At 42.9% G+C, this 19,285-nt stretch overlaps 1 protein-coding gene across 5 annotated transcripts in view; it reads left to right on the plus strand.

Annotated features, from left to right (window-relative positions):
* VPS13B (vacuolar protein sorting 13 homolog B) overlaps nucleotides 1-19,285 on the plus strand; it is a 1,616,194-nt gene that overhangs the window by 667,966 nt on the left and 928,943 nt on the right. For all 5 annotated transcript variants that reach the window (XM_063924187.1, XM_063924188.1, XM_063924189.1 and 2 more), the window contains exon 20: nucleotides 10,101-10,210. In XM_063924187.1, coding sequence (XP_063780257.1) covers nucleotides 10,101-10,210 — 110 coding nt within the window. The remainder of the gene's footprint in view (nucleotides 1-10,100; nucleotides 10,211-19,285) is intronic.

A 19,285-nucleotide genomic window follows, 5' to 3' on the forward strand; every position in this document is an offset into this window, starting at 1 on the left:
TAGTGCTGTGTTTGTTCCAAGCATGATGAAAAATGGGTCAGTGACACATGGCCATGCCCATAAAATGGCACCCCAGGGGGCATGACCTAATGTGACTTGAGACCACACCCCTTTCCACATGCATAAAGTCTAGAATCAAGCTGTATGATTGTTAGGAGGTATGGTTACATCGCTTGCAATATTGGTCAGTACATAGCTGGTATTTGGTGCTGGCCTTTAATGGGTACTATTATAGTATTATTCTAACATACAACGTGGCCATCTTTATAGCTTCCCTGTCCAGCGCTGTCTGTAGCTCTATAATTAATAGGCATCATGCCACCACAATAGTAAGTATTCTATTCAGGTGATGGGGAGAAAACATGAACAGTTATAAAATTTCATGTGAAAACATGAACAGTTATAAAATTTGCCGATATGGGGAAATATGGCTTTGTACATGGTGAAAAGCATTAAAAAGGTGCCAACAAATGAATCCTGAAATGAAACATTTTTATTTTTCCTATTTGTAAAAACTGGAAGAAAAAAAAAACTGGACAGACCTGAAATTGTAATAAAAAAAAGTGCAGAAAACAAAAGATTTTTTTTACTTCCCATCAACAGTGAGCTGTTCCTCTGACACATTGGTTTTTACATAGAGGAAAAATAAAAATTAGAAATATTAGTCTTCTCTTAGTTATTAATTTGGGTGTGGTATAACTTTTCATCTACCCTGGTTATCTGTCGATATGATGAACTGTTGACAAACCGTTCCTGGTGGTCTAGTGGTCTCTTGCCTTCTCTCAGCCCTAGCACCATCTTTCCGGGTTCCGGCAGTGTTGCGGATTTGCGATGCTGCGGCGTTGCGGTGAGTATTTCTCTCCCTAATGGCTAACCTTGACCTCCCACCACAGCCTAACCCTTAACCCGCCTCCACCCTTCCACACACACAGCCTAACCATAACCGTCGGCATTCTCATAATGTCAGCATGTCGAAAATTGTGAACCTGTCAACAATTTGATGATATTGACATGGGGCCTGTCGACGGATTGAACCATATTGACATTCTGTCAGTATTGTGTCGACATAAATGCCTACATGCTTGCTGTCAACCATGTGATCAGATACCATTCATTTGTTGGTACCTTGGCATGCATTTAATGGCGCCATATTTTCCCCTATTGGCAGATCTTGAAACTACAGTATTTCTCCCCCCCCCCCCCATGGAATGCTTCTTCCCACTCCTTGAATAGTAAATTTACTGTAGTATATTTGATGGCATTCCGCCTATAAGACCGCTCTAACTTTAATTATGGCAATGTTGTATGTCCGACCTACCACCATCTAAGATTAGCAGCAGCTCAGAGGATGGGGGTTCCACAGGAAATGCACCCACAGTTCACCATAATACAGTAGGGTAAAGATTGTCCCTAAATTGAAATTATCCTTTGTGTTTTTTACAGCGTTGCCTTGGATTGTTAACATGGAAGCTATGCCGTTCTATAGCCATCGCACAGACTGCTTAGCAGATAGAGCTATTTGTGTTCTGACATATCGGGTGACTCTACATCATTGAAGTCATCTGTATTGTGAAGTATTTGTACCTGAACCGCCATTCGCTTTTTTTACACAAAGTAACTTTGCGTTGACTACAAGTCTGGCGAGTTGTGAGATTTTGAAGAGTGCTTGTCAGGCTCTCAATATGGGAATCATTATAAAATATATCCCAGTGCATTCCCTCAGCTTGCATGAGTGTACAAAAGATTAATATTTTGTAGGAAGCCAGCGCTGGCCGACGTCCAGAACTTAATCAAGATTTGTTGAATGAAAATATTTGCGTTGGCATTGTCAGGAAGAAGCTGTGAATCTCCCACCTTCGTGTGCAGAGGCCTTTTCACTGCACTTGTGTGATTACAGGATCACCTGTTCAACATCATCTATGGAAATTTCACACATGTAGCCTTGATATTTTCCTGCAAGTATTAAATCTGCGTGGGAAAATAAAAATCTGGTTTTAGCATACCTTCTGGTGTCAAATGTTCTAAAATACATACTTGTTGGAAGGAAAGCTTAAAGTGCATGGGGTGGGGGGGAGTAGTCAAATACGTTCCGTAAACTAGGTAAGAGGCAACTAAACTATTATTTAGAGATTTACAGGAATAATTAGCACCATTTTCTATGGCGAGACTACTGCAAGCACTAATTGTCACCTTCATATAGAACCGTGAACGTTTCGGCAAATGTCGCGTTTGGCACCAGTACGGTCACAGCCAGGCTCTGTGATCGTACTGTGAATTTAAAGAACACAGTAACTTTAAACATACAGATGACCAGAGCGGCCATTTTGTCGGAGGTAACAGGGAGTGGCGGCAGAATCGCAGGTGATGCAGGATTATTTTTGGGTTGTGTATCAGCCGACAACTGCGATCCTATACGCAGGAAACACATCCCCGGTGACTCAGTTGCGAGGGCCATTCCGCGAGTCCATAAATTCTACTTTGGTATTTGATGTATGCAGTTGCGGGCAGCTGCAAAAGCTCCGGTGGTCATCTCTATTCTAATCCCAGCGTCTGTCCCATTAGCATATTTACACACCTCCTCAAAGTGAAAATAGCTTCTGTGGCAGCATTAGCATCCAACTATGAATCAGGACCATTCAGAGTTCTCTCCACTGTGTAGCGCCAGCAAATCTTGTTGGTCTTTACAGTTGGGAACAAAACAGTAATAACACAACACTACCTATAACAGACGGGCACAGAGGTAAGAGGGCCCTGCTCGCAGGCTTACACTCTATAGGCAAAACTATAACCGCTTTCACCATAATGGATGAAGGTTGTCTGTTCAACAAATATACAGTAAGCCCTGTTGCGCAGACTCATCGTTTAGGGGTGATTTAGGAATTTGAAAATGCATTATGATTGCCCAACACGCAGCAGCGTTTCTGGAGAGGACCCACACACGGAGTCTGCACATGTGCAGGACTCTGAAAAATGTCCGCCACACCATTTTTCCGGAGTCCTGCGCATGCGCTGTAGACTCTGGCACTGTGCCAGAGTCTCTAGTGCTCAGTGCGCTAGCAGCGGCGGTGATGGCTACAGGAGAGGAGGGGGCCCAAACATAGTCGCCGATGGATGCCAGAAAGGTAAGTATAGAAGAAATGGGTGCAGTGTATGCGCGGTGTGGGCCCCTTCTGGACCCAGGGGCCCGTGTGCACCGCACACACTGCACCCATTATAGATACGCCAGTGCCAACACGGTACCATTACACCAGCAGCCCTGTCCCACAACTTCAGCTTCATACTCAGGCTTGTATAGTCAGCGCCATGCAGGGATTGATAGACAACTGTGTCTTGACTGACGGCTGCCTTCTGATTGTCACAGGAATTTTTCTTGTGAACGGCTCATGTGAAGGTTCCACTGACAGCCGCTATTGGATTTTATGGAATGCACTTGATAATTGCTAGCTAGATGCTTATTGGTCACTATAGACAATTTGTCCACTTGTCCACTCCTCCATTCTTTAGAAGAGAGAGATATGCATCAGAGTCACTAGTGCAAGGTACAGCCCAAACAACACAGACACATTTTGCAGAGCTGGTCATATCCGAAGATACGTGCTGCCTAGCAAGAGTAGCATATGTATCTAGAAAGTACTGGACTGGCAGTTATGGCAAATGCTCATCAGGCCACTGGCCCTTCTAGCATGTCCAGCCGTCTGGAGGTCTGGCCGTACAGCTACGGCGCTCTGCTCAGCCGGCATGTTTAGACAGGGTGTGATGTGAGAGTCACTTGCAGCACACACCTGCGCCATGGACCATGCCTCCTTTTTACAGGGGCCTGTTTTAGGCTGAAATAACAGACAAAGGGATGAGAGTGTCTTGCTCCCACACTTATAATCTGTGCCGATTTACTCCAGGAGAGAACAGTAGTATATGTGCCTCATTTACTCCACGAGAGAACAGTAGTAAATGTGCCTCATTTACTCCATGAGAGAACGGTAGTATATGTGCCTCATTTACTCCATGAGAGAACAGTAGTATATGTGCCTCATTTACTCCACGAGAGAACAGTAGTATACTGTATTTGCCTAATTTTCTTCAGGAGAGAACAGTAGTGTATGCGCCTAATTTACTGCGGTAGAAAGCATTAGTATACGTGCCTAATTTACTCCAGGAGAGAACAGTAGTATATGTGCCTGATTTACTCCAGGAGAGAACAGTAGTATATGGCCTAATTTACTCCAGGGGAGAACAGTAGTGTATGTGCCTGATTTACTCCAGGAGAGAACAGTAGTATATGTGTCTGGGTTACACCAGGAGAGAACAGTAGTATATGCGCCTGATTTACTCCAGGAGAGAACAGTAGTATATGTTCCTGGGTTACACCAGGAGAGAACAGTAGTATATGTGCCTGGATTACACCAAGAGATAACAGTAGTATATGTGCCTGGGTTACACCAGGAGAGAACAGTAGTATATGTGCCTGGGTTACATCAGGAGAGAACAGTAGTATATGTTCCTGGGTTACACCAGGAGAGAACAGTAGTATACGTGCCTGGGTTACACCAGTAGAGAACAGTAGTATATGTGTCTGGGTTACACCAGGAGAGAACAGTAGTATATGCGCCTGATTTACTCCAGAAGAGAACAGTAGTATATGTGCCTGGGTTACACCAGGAGAGACCAATAGTATATGTGCCTTGATTACACAAGGAGATAACAGTAGTATATGTGCCTGGGTTACACCAGGAGAGAACAGTAGTATATGTTCCTGGGTTACACCAGGAGAGAACAGTAGTATATGTGCCTGGATTACACTAGGAGAGAACAGTAGTATGTGTGCCTGGGTTACACCAGGAGAGAACAGTAGTATATGTGCCTAATTTACTCAAGGAGAGAACAGTAGTATATGTGCCTGGGTTACACCAGGAGAGAACAGTAGTATATGTGCCTGGGTTACACCAGGAGAGAACAGTAGTATATGTGCCTGGGTTACAACAGGAGAGAACAGCAGTGGGATTAGCACCTGCAAGTTATCTGCCTCCTAATTGGTGCATTTTCTTGTGGTCAGCTTGGGACATGGCGGTGCTAACAAGTCCCCTCCATCCCCAGTTATGCCTTACAAGTGTGCCTAAGCAGAAAATGCGTAGTTTGAGGGAAAAAGCGCTTTTGCATCCAACTCTACATGAGCCTCAAAGACCGTATTATACAGATGTATATACAGCAATGCGACATATGTATTTGATTCACATGTGTGGACTGTTCAGTTTCAAAATAAAAGACACATAATATTGAGCATCTTACAAAGTTAAATGTGAATATGGCCGTAAATCCAACACACAATGTTATTTTATATACCTATTCATTCCATGACAGCCGAATTCTGAATGATTTCAGAGGATGAAACATTCCCATGACTCATAGTCTAATAGTCTCATCTTTTATCCATCATGTTTCTATTCTCCATTTACAAATACTTTTTTATCTATTGCATAAAAGAGTCTGGTATATTTTAACCATGGATAACTATGTAGATCATACTGTCGTGAGATTCCCGCTCACAGTGTACTGTTAGGATTTGTGTCTGCAAGAGATTGGGCCATTATTACGTGAAACAGTTGGACTATTCTTATAGGAAAATAGGAAATCTCCCCAAAATCCATGAGTCTCCCAGACATTCCAGAAGAGTAGGCATGTATGTAGGTTGTAGATCCTCTGCGGAAGAAGACATAAGGCCAGTTTGCTAGACAGAGCTTCCCACTTTTTGCTAGACAGAGCTTCCCACTGCCTTTACATGGGGAAGATTATTTATCTAGAACTGTGGTGATAACACAGCAATACCTCTTTTTTAAGATTATCATAGCACATGAAAATTATATAAAAAAAAAATATGTTCTAAGAATAAAGTATACTAGTGGAAACCCATCGAAATCGCCAGTTAGATGTGTTTTTTTTTTAAGTTTTTTCTTTCTTTCTTTCTTTCTTTCTTTCTTTCTTTCTTTCTTTCTTTCTTTCTTTCTTTCGTTTTTTCTTTCGTTTTTTCTTTCGTTTTTTCTTTCGTTTTTTCTTTCGTTTTTTCTTTCTTTCTTTCTTTCTTTCTTTCTTTCTTTCTTTCTTTCTTTCTTTCTTTCTTTCTTTCTTTCTTTCTTTCTTTCTTTCTTTCTTTCTTTCTTTCATTCTTTTCTATTTTGCTGCAGGGGAACCATTCTGTTAAGGTAAGTATGTAATAAAGTATTTAGGACTGATCATAGAACACCATGTGAGACTGAACTAAGCGCCTTATATAGATAAGGGCAATGATCCCCTCTGCAAGGTAAACAAATTTGGTTCTAATGGTAGAGCAAATGTTTACATTGCCTGCGCACTCTTCTCCCATGGATTTTAGATGGGAAGTTTGATGCTCCGCAACGCCCAAACCGTTGTTCCAATCTAATGTTTCTCTTCGACTGACACATCTTCATAGTTTATTTTAATACCTCAGCCACATTTTTACATTCAACCATTCTTTCAAAATAGGCCTCACAGTACAAGAAAAAAAAAACTTATAGAAACAATATATAGATATTTTTAATGTCCTTTTTTACGTAGGACGTACAAGCAGACTCTGCTGATTTAAATGATATGTGGCATGCCTATATTCTGGCATCTGCGTCTGTAACTGCATACAATGGTATGTTACAATGTTTACTAGAAATACACTGTAACGTAGCATTTCGTATGCAGATAGAGACACAGTCGCACACAGAATTGAATACAAAATGCATACGTTAGTGTTTTCTAGAAAAACACTGTAACGTAGCATTTCATATGCAGATACGGCCACAGTCGCACATAGAAAATATGCATGCCGCATATCATTTTAATTTGCAATCTTCTTGTGCGTCCTAGTCACATAGCAATTCAAATAATACCCATTTAAAAAAAAAAAAAAGACACCCGACGCTAACAGAGTTGCATGGGACCTGTCAGCTCACTCATGCCAGTCATCTCCCGCAACGTGGCCTATTGAGGCAGAATGTATGAGGACATATCTGTAGGTCAAAAGGTCGACAGTTAAATGGCCGACATGGACTTGGGTCAACAGGGTCAAACAGTTGATATACAAATGGTTGACACAGAAAAGGTCTTTTAGAAAAGGTTTTCCATTATTTTTAGGGTTATGGTTAGGATTAGGCACTTGGGGAAAGTTAGGGTTATGCTGCACAAGGGATAGACACAGACAGTAGGGGAGGGTTAGAAATAGGGTTAAAATAAAAAAATGTGTCAACCTTTTCTGCGTCGACAATTTGCATGTCAGGCTAGTGATGACGACAAAGTACTGTATGCAGTGCCACATTGTAGCATTGCCAAGTTTATACTTGTTCTGTGTTCCGTGTAGCTGCTTACAGATGGTTAGCGTCTTGTAGGATAATGCAATTTCTTTGTGCTCTGATTTAAAATACGTGATTTTAATGTGGAACTATACACGTATGGTCTTCCCAGTCATTGCTCCGTTCACATTTACGGTTTTGGTGTAACCAGTTAAACAGTTTTATATTTATCTTTTGTGCTTTTGGGACTCTGGAATAAACGTAAAGCGTCATCTGATCACATGACAAACGCGGCATCTGTACACACATTTTCACAGAATACTAGTGGCAGCATCTTAGGCTATTCTGCTTTGTATGTCATTCTAGTTTAATATCCCAAAGTCTATTTGTAGCTCAGTACACGCTGCATTTTGTGTTTTATTGACTGCGTTCTTATTCGTTTTTACTGGAGCTGGTTATGAAGATCGAATGCAAATTATGACTCAGAAACGTGTGTTTGGTTGATGTGTTCTATTAACCTGACTGAAACTGTAAGAAATATGAACATTCTTCTGGCATCCCCTTGGAAATTACCTCTCTGCTAGAACAAATACATGCTGCAGATCCTGTACAGGAATAGGCAGCTGTTGCAAAACTCAATTGCTGTTGTAGCCATGTTTAGTGGGAGCAGACCCTAATCGAGAACAGTTTGTATATAATCATCTAGTGTAATATAATTAGTGTCAGTGGGATGGAACGTTATTCCAGAATAATAACCGCCTGCTTTAAAAATAAACTTTGTTACTATAACTAAATATTTACTCCACATGAGGCTCTAGTTGCTATAGAACAGCTGGACAGTTTAGCCCTGCTATAATAATCATTGTCACTTACATTGGTGGTCTGGTGTTATGTTGTGCTACATTATATAGGTAATGTATTGGTTTTATATCTGCTTTTGTACACATTCAGAAGTGGAGAATATTGTTTATTGTTCTTATCATGGACGAAGAGTTAAGATTTGATTTCAGGTAGCGATGACTATTAACCATCAATAGTTAATCGCATTTGGTCTATGGCGAAGGTCCGATGTTTCTCAGCGGAAGAGGTCTGACGGTGATGCAGCATTGCTATTTCTTTTTTTGGTGCACAGTGGTCTGCCCCAGATGTGTGCCATTTAGTCCTGCTCGTATTCCCTGATTGGCCTGCCGCATTCACGTGTCCCACAGTAAGTGATGCCCATCAATGGTTCAAACCATCAACGATTTTTTATCAATGGTTTCTTGTAACTGATGTAAAGTACTTGATGGCACCAGAGATGAGGAACCATGTTATGTGGCCATCCCTAATACCAGGAGTTCAGAGAAGGGAGGAGTTCCCTAGTGTTTCAGAGATGGTGCATGTAAAGGGGACCCCTGTATTCACATCTCCTAATATCAGGGCTTGATAGCTCTCCCAGTGGGACTGATTATTATACCGTGGCTCTAATATGTGTGTTTGAGATGCATATCCTGTGGGTTTTTTTCTTTGGTGATCACTCTTATGGGTCTGTTTTACCTCTACGTCCTCTATTTCCTCCTCTGATAAGATAATATAACATCATTCGGCCATTGCTAAGCACCATTCTTGGATGAGAGGTACATTTCCATAAGCATTGGTTTAGGATAAATTGCAATGAATCTTAAGATATTTTTGCATCTTCCCCATCCATGGCATCGCCCATGAAAAAGATAATCTGGGTATGTGATGTTGGTGTGATGAAAACAATCAACTCCTAAATGCATGTGAGATTCACAAGATGCTTAGGAACGGTGGAATAAGTGGTCCATCCTCCATCTACGTGTAACTGGTTTCTCTAATTGTGCCCTTTATAGATCTGCTATCTGGATTGTTTTGGAAGGGTCAGATGTTGTCCTTAAATTCAGCAATAAAATGACCTGCTCTATGCGATGTAACCGGCACATTGGTCAGGGTTTAGTTCTGATCATGTATTTGGGGCAACTTTATAAATGCTAAGGAGAGACTGAAACCTAGCATTGATGGCAGTGCCACAAAGATGCCCACTTGCCAGTTCCCGACTTAATCCAGACAGTGGAGGTTGCTTAACACATTTAAAATTGCATAAAATGGTCAATGCATAACATCCAGAGAGGGTACTAGGAACCCTGTCATTCTTTTTTTAGCATTCATACTGCTCATTCCTCATTGCAAAATAAAAACTATGCATATTTGTTAAATTGTGCTAACACAAGGAAGCCTCATCTTTGCCAAGAATAGCAATCTAAAATGTACTTTTTAAAACTGCAAGTTTTCTTATCAAAACAAATGGCTGCACCCCAAACGGAAGCGTTGGCTTGTCCATGAGATGGTTTACCAGTACATTATTTATGCTTTAAGAAGATACTGTTGTAAAAGTATGTTGAGATAAGTGTCCATCTCTACCACTACAACTATCTACTGTATACAGTACTCAATATATTTCCTCCTGTTTCTCTCAAATTCGTAAAATTCAATTACAGTGCGTTTCACATCCTACATTTATTTTCAGCAGTCTTTTCCAACCTCAGTTCTCAAGGCACAGGAACACTCCAGGTTTGGAGGATATCCATGCTTGAACACAGATAGCTAAATCAAAAGACGTGTGGTATTAACTCACTTGCGCTCAAATATAGCTATCCTTACAACCTGGACCATTGGTGGGCTTGAGGACCAACATTATTGGGAAACACTGACCTACAGTAGCTGCATTTAATCATTCTGATAACTGTACATTTATTTTTCAGAACAGAGCCAAAATTTTATTTGACTTCACTTTGTTTCCCTTTGCTTTAGGTGCAGTGTTTCTGGCGAGTCTGCAGGGCTTAGCACTGAATGTTGATCCATTGTTGTACACATGGCTCCTGTACCAGCCTCAGCGAAAAGGAGACAGACAGCCTCAACAGGTAACAGCTTGCAGCATTGCTGGTCCATTCCTCATCCGAGCTGTGAATCATTGCTCTAGCATGCCTAACAAGACATGGGCTTAGGCCTTTGACCAAAGCTATGCTAAACACCTAATTTAGCTTACTCATAGCTTTCTGAATAAATCTGGCCTGAAAAATTATTTTTGGCAGTTTTAAAGTCAAACTCAACACTTAAAATGTATCTAAAAAAATGAGTTTATGATACTAGGCTTTGGCAGAGGAACAAAAATTGTAAAATTCAACTTTCCCTTTTGTGTAGGGTGTTAAAAGAATTGTCTGTTGAATAGATGATACAGTACACTAGTTTTCACATGTTTCCGATAATCCTTCTATCACGGTTTTATTTCATGATGTTCTCACCACCTTTTTCCTGTGATGAGGTGTGTAGATGATATATTCCGATCAGGCACTTTCTACAGCCATTTTCTCCAAATTATACTGTGTGGGCTAGAACAGTTGGAGGAAAAAGGGTTAATTCTACTACATCTTAATGTATTTTTCAGTGGATAAACTCATCTTTGTTGCGGTTTCTCTGTAATTCCATGGGTGTATCATGTAGTTCCGTGAGTGTATAACTAGTGTTTGCAGGAATTCTATGGACTGTATTAAAAATACATTTCATATATTTACATTTAGATCACAATTGTTCACATTTTATGGGATATCAATTTCTGTGTTAATTATGGAGGCTTGTGCAAGTCCAGCAAAAGTATTGGCATGACTTGGCAGCTTTAACTGTGGTTTGAAACAGTCGGTGAAATGTGGGAACATATACCACTAAAGAAGACATGTTTTAATGTTATTAACTGATGGTTTTACAATGCTGAGAGCCATTTTATCGCATGAGTCGATGCAATGCCCTATCCAGTGCCTACTGTAAAAAGTTGAGTCCACTTTGTTGACTGGTATATAATACAGAGACCCATCTTTTGACTGGTGTTTAATTAGGAAGCCCATCTGTTGACTTGTGTATAATGCAGAGTCTCATCTGTTGATTGGTATTTAATATAGCGACCCATTTGTTGACTGGTGTGTAATGCGGTGACCCACCTCTTGACTGGAACTGTATATAATGTAGAGTGCCATCTTTTGACTGGTATATAATGCAGAGAACCATCTTTGGACTGGCATATAAGAACATGGAGACCAGTCCATTGACTAGTATTCCTATCTGGTCACTAGTTTGCAAAGCAGAATCCCATCTGTTGACCGGTATTTTATTTTAGAAGTTCTGTAAAGTCTAATTATTTTCTAATGCAATTATCGTATGAATATTGTCAAACGTTTTCATGGTATAGATGGATGCTTGCAAGTCAGTCAATTGGACTAATCAAATATACACAGAGAGGACATTACTGATGTATGAGGCTGTTACAATTCGTGGGCATCCACAGGCTATCTTACGTTTGCCAACCGGCATAAGAGTGTACCTGGACAAACCAGGTCAAGTTACCTCTTACTCTGTTACCTGCTACCTATCACTCACCTTCTAGAAGCGTGTTCATGGCAACACAATTCACACACAGCCAAATATCCACCAAAAAGTGGGTATTACATTTATTAATACAAGAATGTACTACGGTAATTATAGTACTATCAAGAATATGTCACTAATATCTTTCATCAAATTCACAGTCAACATACAGTAATGACTATGTCACATTGGTTGAGCCCTCCAATTGATGCCCTCCACCCATTACCTAAATAGTCACCCAACAGAAACGAAGAAGGCTCTAAGGGAAGCAGTGGGCAAAGAAAGAGAGTACAAAGGGCTCCCACTGGTTAGCACTGTATAACTCTGTTCTCTGCCTGCTCAGGATTACCAACAGTGTGCTTGGAAGAATTGTTTATTGAATAATGACCTAAATATGATACCGTCAAAGCCAAGCTTGGATGTAAATGTCATTCCTCCTTTCTGACTTCATGACGTCAGTTTTCTGCAGATATCTGTTGATTTGTATTGATGTTTAGCAAAAGCCAGGAACAAATAAAACTGAATTCAATACTTGTAAGTGTTGAATTGTAATAATTCAGATATCACTAATAAGTAACAGAGCAAGTGGCCTAATGCCAGTGTCCACGTACGAATCATAGGGTATTGCAGATTTCTTCCTCCCAAAATAGTCCGTTGCATATTCCTTGTTTACGAAGAATCAGTATATACCTTTGAGATGCACGTGTTATAATTCCATAATGCAAACTATGTAAATAAGTAGACTGTTGATTTTAACTGACCCCTTGTTAGGTTAGCAGCTGACCTTATTAGTCACTTAACTAGTCAATCAAGTTAGTCAATGAGCCATGTAAAAAAAAAATATATATATTTATATAAAAATCCTTGTTTAAACACAAGTCAATCAGAATAGTCGTTACCGGCTGTCTCACCTATGTCACCGCTCTGTTAGGTCTCATTAAGGGGCATTTGACCAGTTTAAAAACAGCTTTCCAATTAATCTCATACTAACTGTGAGTAGGAGGATGTAGTTACTTTGCAGCAAACTGTATTACAGCCAGAATTATTGCTGTACAGTGTTTGTTTTGAACCCAGATTCCATCATCAGGTACAAATCTAAACTGAAATTAGTGTTTATGTTGTTAAATTTAGATTAATTAGAAATATACTGTATCTATAGAATAAATCACTTTAAGCAGATCCTTAAACTAGGTACGCACTATCCAATTTTCTCTTACGCCCTAGAGGATGCTGGAGTCCACAGTACCATGGGGTATAGACAGGTCCACCAGGAGCCATTGCCCCTCCTACCAGACTCAGTTTAGAAAATGTGCCCAGAGGAGCCGATCACAGCTGGGGGAGCTCTACAGAGCTTCTTTAGTAAAGTTTTTTTTTTTTTTTAGAGTTTATTATTTTACAGGGAGGCTGCTGGCAACAGCCTCCCTGCTTCGTTGGACTAAGGGGTGGGGAGTAGTGTCTGCCCTGCGGGGTCTGAGCCACTATCTCCGCTGACAGGACACTGAGCTCCTGAGGGGATAGATCGTTCCCCGCCACAGGGGATCGCTCGCCCCAGCAGCAAGCCACCACCCCCTTACAGTGCTGAAGAACAGTGGCGAGTGAGTCACCGACCCCCCTAACAAGCGGGGGACCAGTGTGAAGATGGCGGCAACAGGGTAGGAGCGTTCCGGAGGCTCAGCGGTACTCAGTGCGGCGCTGTGAGGAGCGCCCTGAGCCAGCACCTGAACCCTGCACTGGTCAGCTAGCCTGTCGGGGTCCGTGGATCTCAGCCAACATTTTACCTCAGGCCAGTATAATCCTTGTGAAGAGCGGGAAGACAGCGCCATTTTGGGAGCGAAGCTTCTCCTCAGAGCGGACCCAGCAGCGTTCAGCGCCATTTTCCTGCCTGCACAGCGCTGTCCAGGAAGAGCAAGTCCCTCCACACCAACTCCAGCTATCTCTCATGGTACCAGGGGGTTGTAGAAGGGGGGAGAAGGCTGCATTAAGACTGTGTAACCTATTAAGGTGCACAGTCAGCGCTAGTAGGAGTCTCTCTTTACATTAAAAGCGCTGTGTGTGGGTTGGCTCCAATCTCTGTGTCTCTCTTGCCATTCTTGGGGGTGAAACTCTGTATGTCCTCCCCTGTATGTGTGTGGAGTGTCTGTGGTCTCCATTAAGACACTCTGTGTCATATGCTTCAGAGGATATGTCCTCTCAGGATGATCCCATTCCATGTAATCAGGATTGCACTGCTTTAGCACAGATACCAGCAAGGGAGCCTGAGTGGTTAATTTATATCAAATCTATGATTTCTCAGATTTCAAATAGGGTTGCACAAAATGAATCTGCAACTCAGGCTTTACAGAACTCTGACAGTCTGGCCCAGTTCTGGTACCTCAGGGCTCCCCTCTGTATATTCACATAAACGTGATCTTGCGCAGATCATGCAGGATGATACGGATACCGATTCTGACAGTGTAGACGGTGATGGGGATGTGTTGTGGGGGACAGCATCTCTTGCTAAAGAGGTGCAGTTGATGATAGAGGCTATTAGAGATGTGTTGAATATTGTTGATACAACACCTGAGCAGGTTGAGGAGGCTTACTTCACTGAAAATAAGAAAGTCTCGCTAACCTTCCCTGCGCCAAAGGAATTAAATGCTATTTTTGAAAAGTCTTGGGAAAACCCGGATAAAAAATTCCAGATACCTACAAGGGTTCTGGTGGCATTTCCTTTACCGGTAGAGTCTAGGAAAAAATTGCAAAACCCGCCTATTGTGGACGTGTCAGTATCCAGACTCAAAAAAGTTGGTTTTACCTGTTCCAGGATCTACCGCCTTAAAAGAGCCGGCTGATCGTAAAATTGATAATACGCTCAAATCCATGTACACGGCTTCTGGGGCAATACTACGTCCCACTATTGCCAGTGATTGGATTGCAAAAGCTATAGTAAAGTGGTCAGGCACGTTACTTGAAGACTTGGATACTATGGAGAAATGTGATGTTGAATTGTTTTTGCGTAACATTCAGGATTCGGCAGGATTTCTGGTAGAATCCATGAAAGGCCTGGGTTCCATGGCTGCTGGAATTTCTTCCATGTCTGTCTCAGCTAGTCGAGGACTGTGGTTGCGCCAGTGGTCTGCCGACGCGGAGTCCAGGAGAAGTGTGGAGACCCTATCCTACACAGGTCAGGCTCTCTTTGAGGAAGCGTTAGATGCGTGGATCTCCACGGCTACGGCTGCTAAGTCACCTTTTCTTCCCTCAGCTACACCTGCTCCGAAGAAACCCTTTCTTCAGCTACATCACAGCCCTTTCGGTCTACCAAGCCCAGAAAGGCCAAGCCATCCAACACCTTCTTTCTGGGAGGTCAGCCCAAGTCCAAGAAACCTGCGGCTGCAGGTTCCCGGGAACTGAAACCTGCTTCAGGTACACCAAAGTCCTCCGCATGACGGTACACTGCACACCCCGGAGGTGGGGCTGGTGGGAGCGAGACTCGGGCATTTCAGTCACGTCTGGGTGTCATCCGGCCTGGACCCCTGGGTGCAAGGTTTTGTGTCTCAGGGGTACAATCTGGAATTTCAAATTCTCCCTCCTCACCGATTTTTCAAATCAGGCTTGCCAGCTCTGCTGGCGGACAGGGCTTTCCTGCAAGCCATCCAGAAGTTGGTGGAGGCACAGGTCATTGTGCCAGTACCACCTTGTATGCAAAACAAAGTTTACTATTCAAACCTTTTTGTGGTACCGGAACCGGATGGTTCGGTCAGGCCCGTTCTGAACTTAAAATAACTAATCCCCTTTCTGAGGGAGTTCAAGTTCAAAATGGAGTCTCTAAGGGCAGTGATTTCAGGTCTGGAGGAGGAACAATTCCTGGTATACCTGGATATCAAGGATGCGTACCTCCACATTCCTATTTTGCTGCCGCATCAGGCTTATCTTCGATTCGCTCTGTTGGACTGTCATTTTCAGTTGCGGGCCCTGCCATAAGGCCTCTCCACAGCACCGACGGTTTTCACCAAGGTGATGGCCTGAAATTATGATTCTCCTCCGCAGACAGGGGGTGAACATAATTCCATATCTGGATGATCTGCTGATAAAAGCATCGTCCAAGGAGAAGCTGTTACGGTACATAGCTCTCACGACCCAGCTTCTCAGGGAACATGGTTGGATCCTGAATCTTCCAAAATCACATTTGGAACCAACCAGGAGGTTGTCCTTTCTGGGAATGATCCTCGACACGGAAGTGAAGAGGGTGTTTCTTCCAGAGGAAAAAGCGTTGGTGATGCAAACAATGGTCCGGGATGTCCTGAAGCAAACCCAGGTGTCGGTTCATCAGTGCATTCGCCTTGTGAGAAAAATGGTGGCCTCTTACGAGGCCCTGCAGTGCGGAGGTTTCACGCTCGGTCCTTCCAACTGGATCTCTTGGACAAGTGGTCGGGATCCCATCTACACATGCACCAGAGAATACGTCTGTCACCAAAGGCCAGGATTTCACTCCTCTGGTGGCTGCAACTGCCTCACCTTCTGGAGCGCCGCAGGTTCGGGATTCAGGACTGCATCCTTCTAACCATGGATGCAAGTCTCCAGGGCTGGGGCACAGTCACTCAAGGGGAAACCTTCCAAGGAAGGTGGTCAAGTCTGGAAGCCGGCCTGCCGATAAACATTCTGGAACTAAGAGCCATCTACAATGGTCTTCTCCAAGCGGCACCTCTTCTGAGAAATAGGGCCATTCAAGTGCAGTCGGACAATGTGACCACAGTGGCTTGCATAAACCGACGGGGCGGAAAGAAGAGCAGAGCTGCAGTGTCAGAGGTAACAAGAAAAATCTTCTGGGCAGAAAAACACGCATTGGCGCTGTCAGCAATCTTCATTCCGGGAGTAGACAACTGGGAAGCAGACTTCCTCAGCAGATACGATCTCCATCCAGGGGAGTGGGGTCTCCATCCAGAGGTGTTCAAGGAGGTAACATATCTTTGGGGCGTACCCCAGATCGACATGATGGCCTCTCGTCTCAACAAGAAGCTTTGGTGGTATTGTTCCAGGTCGAGGGACCCGCAAGCAGTGGCGGTGGACGCCCTAGTGACTCTGTAGGTGTTCCAGTCTGTGTATCTGTTTCCTCCACTTCCACTCATCCCAAGGGTTCTAAAGCTCATAAGGAGAACAAGGGTTCAAGCGATCCTCATTGCTCCAGACTGGCCAAAAAGGACTTGGTACGTGGATCTTCTGGATCTACTGCAAGGAGAGCCGAGGCCTCTTCCTCTTCGGGGGGGGGGGGGGGGGCTGCTGCACAGGGGCCGTTCGCCTTTCAAGATTTATCGAGGCTAAGTTTGACGGCATGAAGGTTCAACGCCTGATACTAGCTCGAAAGGGCATTCCGGACAAGGTTATTCCTACCCTGATACAGGCTAGGGAAGGAGTACCGTCTAAACATTACCATCGAATTTGGAAAAAATATGTATCTTGGTGCGAGTCCAAGCAATTTCCTGTGGTGGAGTTTCAACTGGGACGGATTCTCCTCTTCCTACAAGCCGGTGTGGATATGGGCCTAAGGTTGGGATCTGTGAAGGTCCAGATTTCGGCCGCATCCATTTTCTTTCAGAAACAATTGGCTGCCCTCCCTGAGGTTCAGACCTTTTTGAAGGGAGTTCTGCACATCCAACCTCCCTTTGTGCCACCTATAGCGCCTTGGGACCTTAACGTGGTGTTTCAGTTCCTCCAATCGGACTGGTTCAAGCCTCTACAGAAGGTTGAGGTCAAATTTCTTACATGGAAGGCTGTCACGTTGTTGGCCTTAGCTTCTGCTAGACGTGTGTCGGAGTTGGAGGCTTTGTCCTGTAAAAGCCCATACTTGATCTTCCACGAAGATAGAGCTGAGCTCTGGACACGTCAGCAGTTTCTTCCGAAGGTTGTGTCGGCATTTCATATCAACCAACCTATTGTGGTGCCAGTGGCTACTGACTCCTCAATTTCATCAAAGCCCTTGGATGTTGTAAGGGCTCTGAAAATCTATGTGAAGAGGACTGCTCGTCACAGAAAATCGGACTCTGTTTGTCCCGTATGATCCCAAGAAGATTGGGTGTTCTGGGAGCTTTGGTACATCCCCATGGTACTAATGTGGTCCCCAGCATCCTCTAGGACGTAAGAGAAAATAGGATTTTGGTTACCTTCCTGTAAATCCTTTTCTCGTAGTCCGTAGAGGATGCTGGGCACCCGCCCAGTGCTTCTTTTTTCCTGCTATCGTTATTTGGTTCAGTACAACTTCGTTTTATTTGAGTACTGCATTGTTACTTGGTAAGTAATGTTTCAGTGGTTGCTGAGTTTTCAAGCTAGGTTAGCTTTATGTGCCTTGTATGTGTGAGCTGGTATGAATCTCGCCAATATCTGTGTTTTATTTTTCTCTAAGATGTCCGTCTCTTTAGGCAAATTTTATAAACTGAGTCTGGTAGGAGGGGCATAGAGGGAGGAGCCAGCCCACACACTCAAACTCTTAAAGTGCCAATGGCTCCTGGTGGACCCGTCTATACCCCATGGTACTAATTTGGACCCCAGCATCCTCTACGGACTATGAGAAAAGGATTTACTGGTAGGTAACCAAAATCCTATTATCGGGCCGCTCAGCCAACAATTGGCCCATAATTGAACGATGTGTATGCAAGAGCATTACAGCTTTTATAGCCGATAAGCAGTCAATACGCTCCTGAGCAGGAGAATAATATAGCGCGTGCTGCACATGCTATATTGTTCCCGAGGTGCCACTTTTTTGGTAAAAGAATTATTAGATTTGTTTTATTTTATTATTATTATTTTTTCGTCATTAGACTGATTAATGGCTGTTACACAACATAGCTCTTACTCAATGGTATTAAAAATAATTTTGTTATCCAACCTTTTTAAAAGTAGTAAAAGCGTGTTAAGCGGTAGAGTGATGGCATCTAGGCTATTGTTCCTGTGACCCCATACCTTCCTCCGCGTATGCCTGCACTCATTGGTGTTAATAGCGCTTCTGCATATTTTGGGCTATATGCTCCCTTAACTCTCATGTGACCTATTCTGTGTAAGCAGCACTTGCACCTGCCAATAGTGGTAAGGGGGAGTCAGTAGAGGTCCCTCCATCTGCAATTGCAGCTGCAAGCGCTGGTTACAAACTGCTCTTTGTTGAAATATTGTGATTTGTTTTTGTTGTCGCAATTGCAAAATCTTGATGCCTATTTCAATTTGAATATATTGTTCCACTGAGAATGTGTTACTGCAATTTCATTTTTCTCAAGTAGAACATTTCATCTACAGGGTTAGCTTCTCCTCTGTGGATTTACTGTACCTTCTGATTAAATGGAATTAAGCGGTACTTTTTAACTACTATTTAACTTCTAGAACTTATTGCCCTGATTTTACTATACGCTTTACCCAACAGATTACCCTATGTCCGAAACATGTTGTAACAGCAACACGTATTCTGTTACAATAAACGCGCGCATCCGAGATTCGCACAATTCAATTAGAAATTAAAATTTGCGCTACTCTTATGAGTTTTGTCGAAAAACTAGCTGAGGAAATAACATTAAAAAGTGGGGAGACCTTCCTAGACCCCCCAAAAAGTGACAACTTTG

This window comes from Pseudophryne corroboree, chromosome 5, assembly GCF_028390025.1.
Source record: "Pseudophryne corroboree isolate aPseCor3 chromosome 5, aPseCor3.hap2, whole genome shotgun sequence".
In the NCBI taxonomy this organism is placed as follows: domain Eukaryota; kingdom Metazoa; phylum Chordata; class Amphibia; order Anura; family Myobatrachidae; genus Pseudophryne; species Pseudophryne corroboree.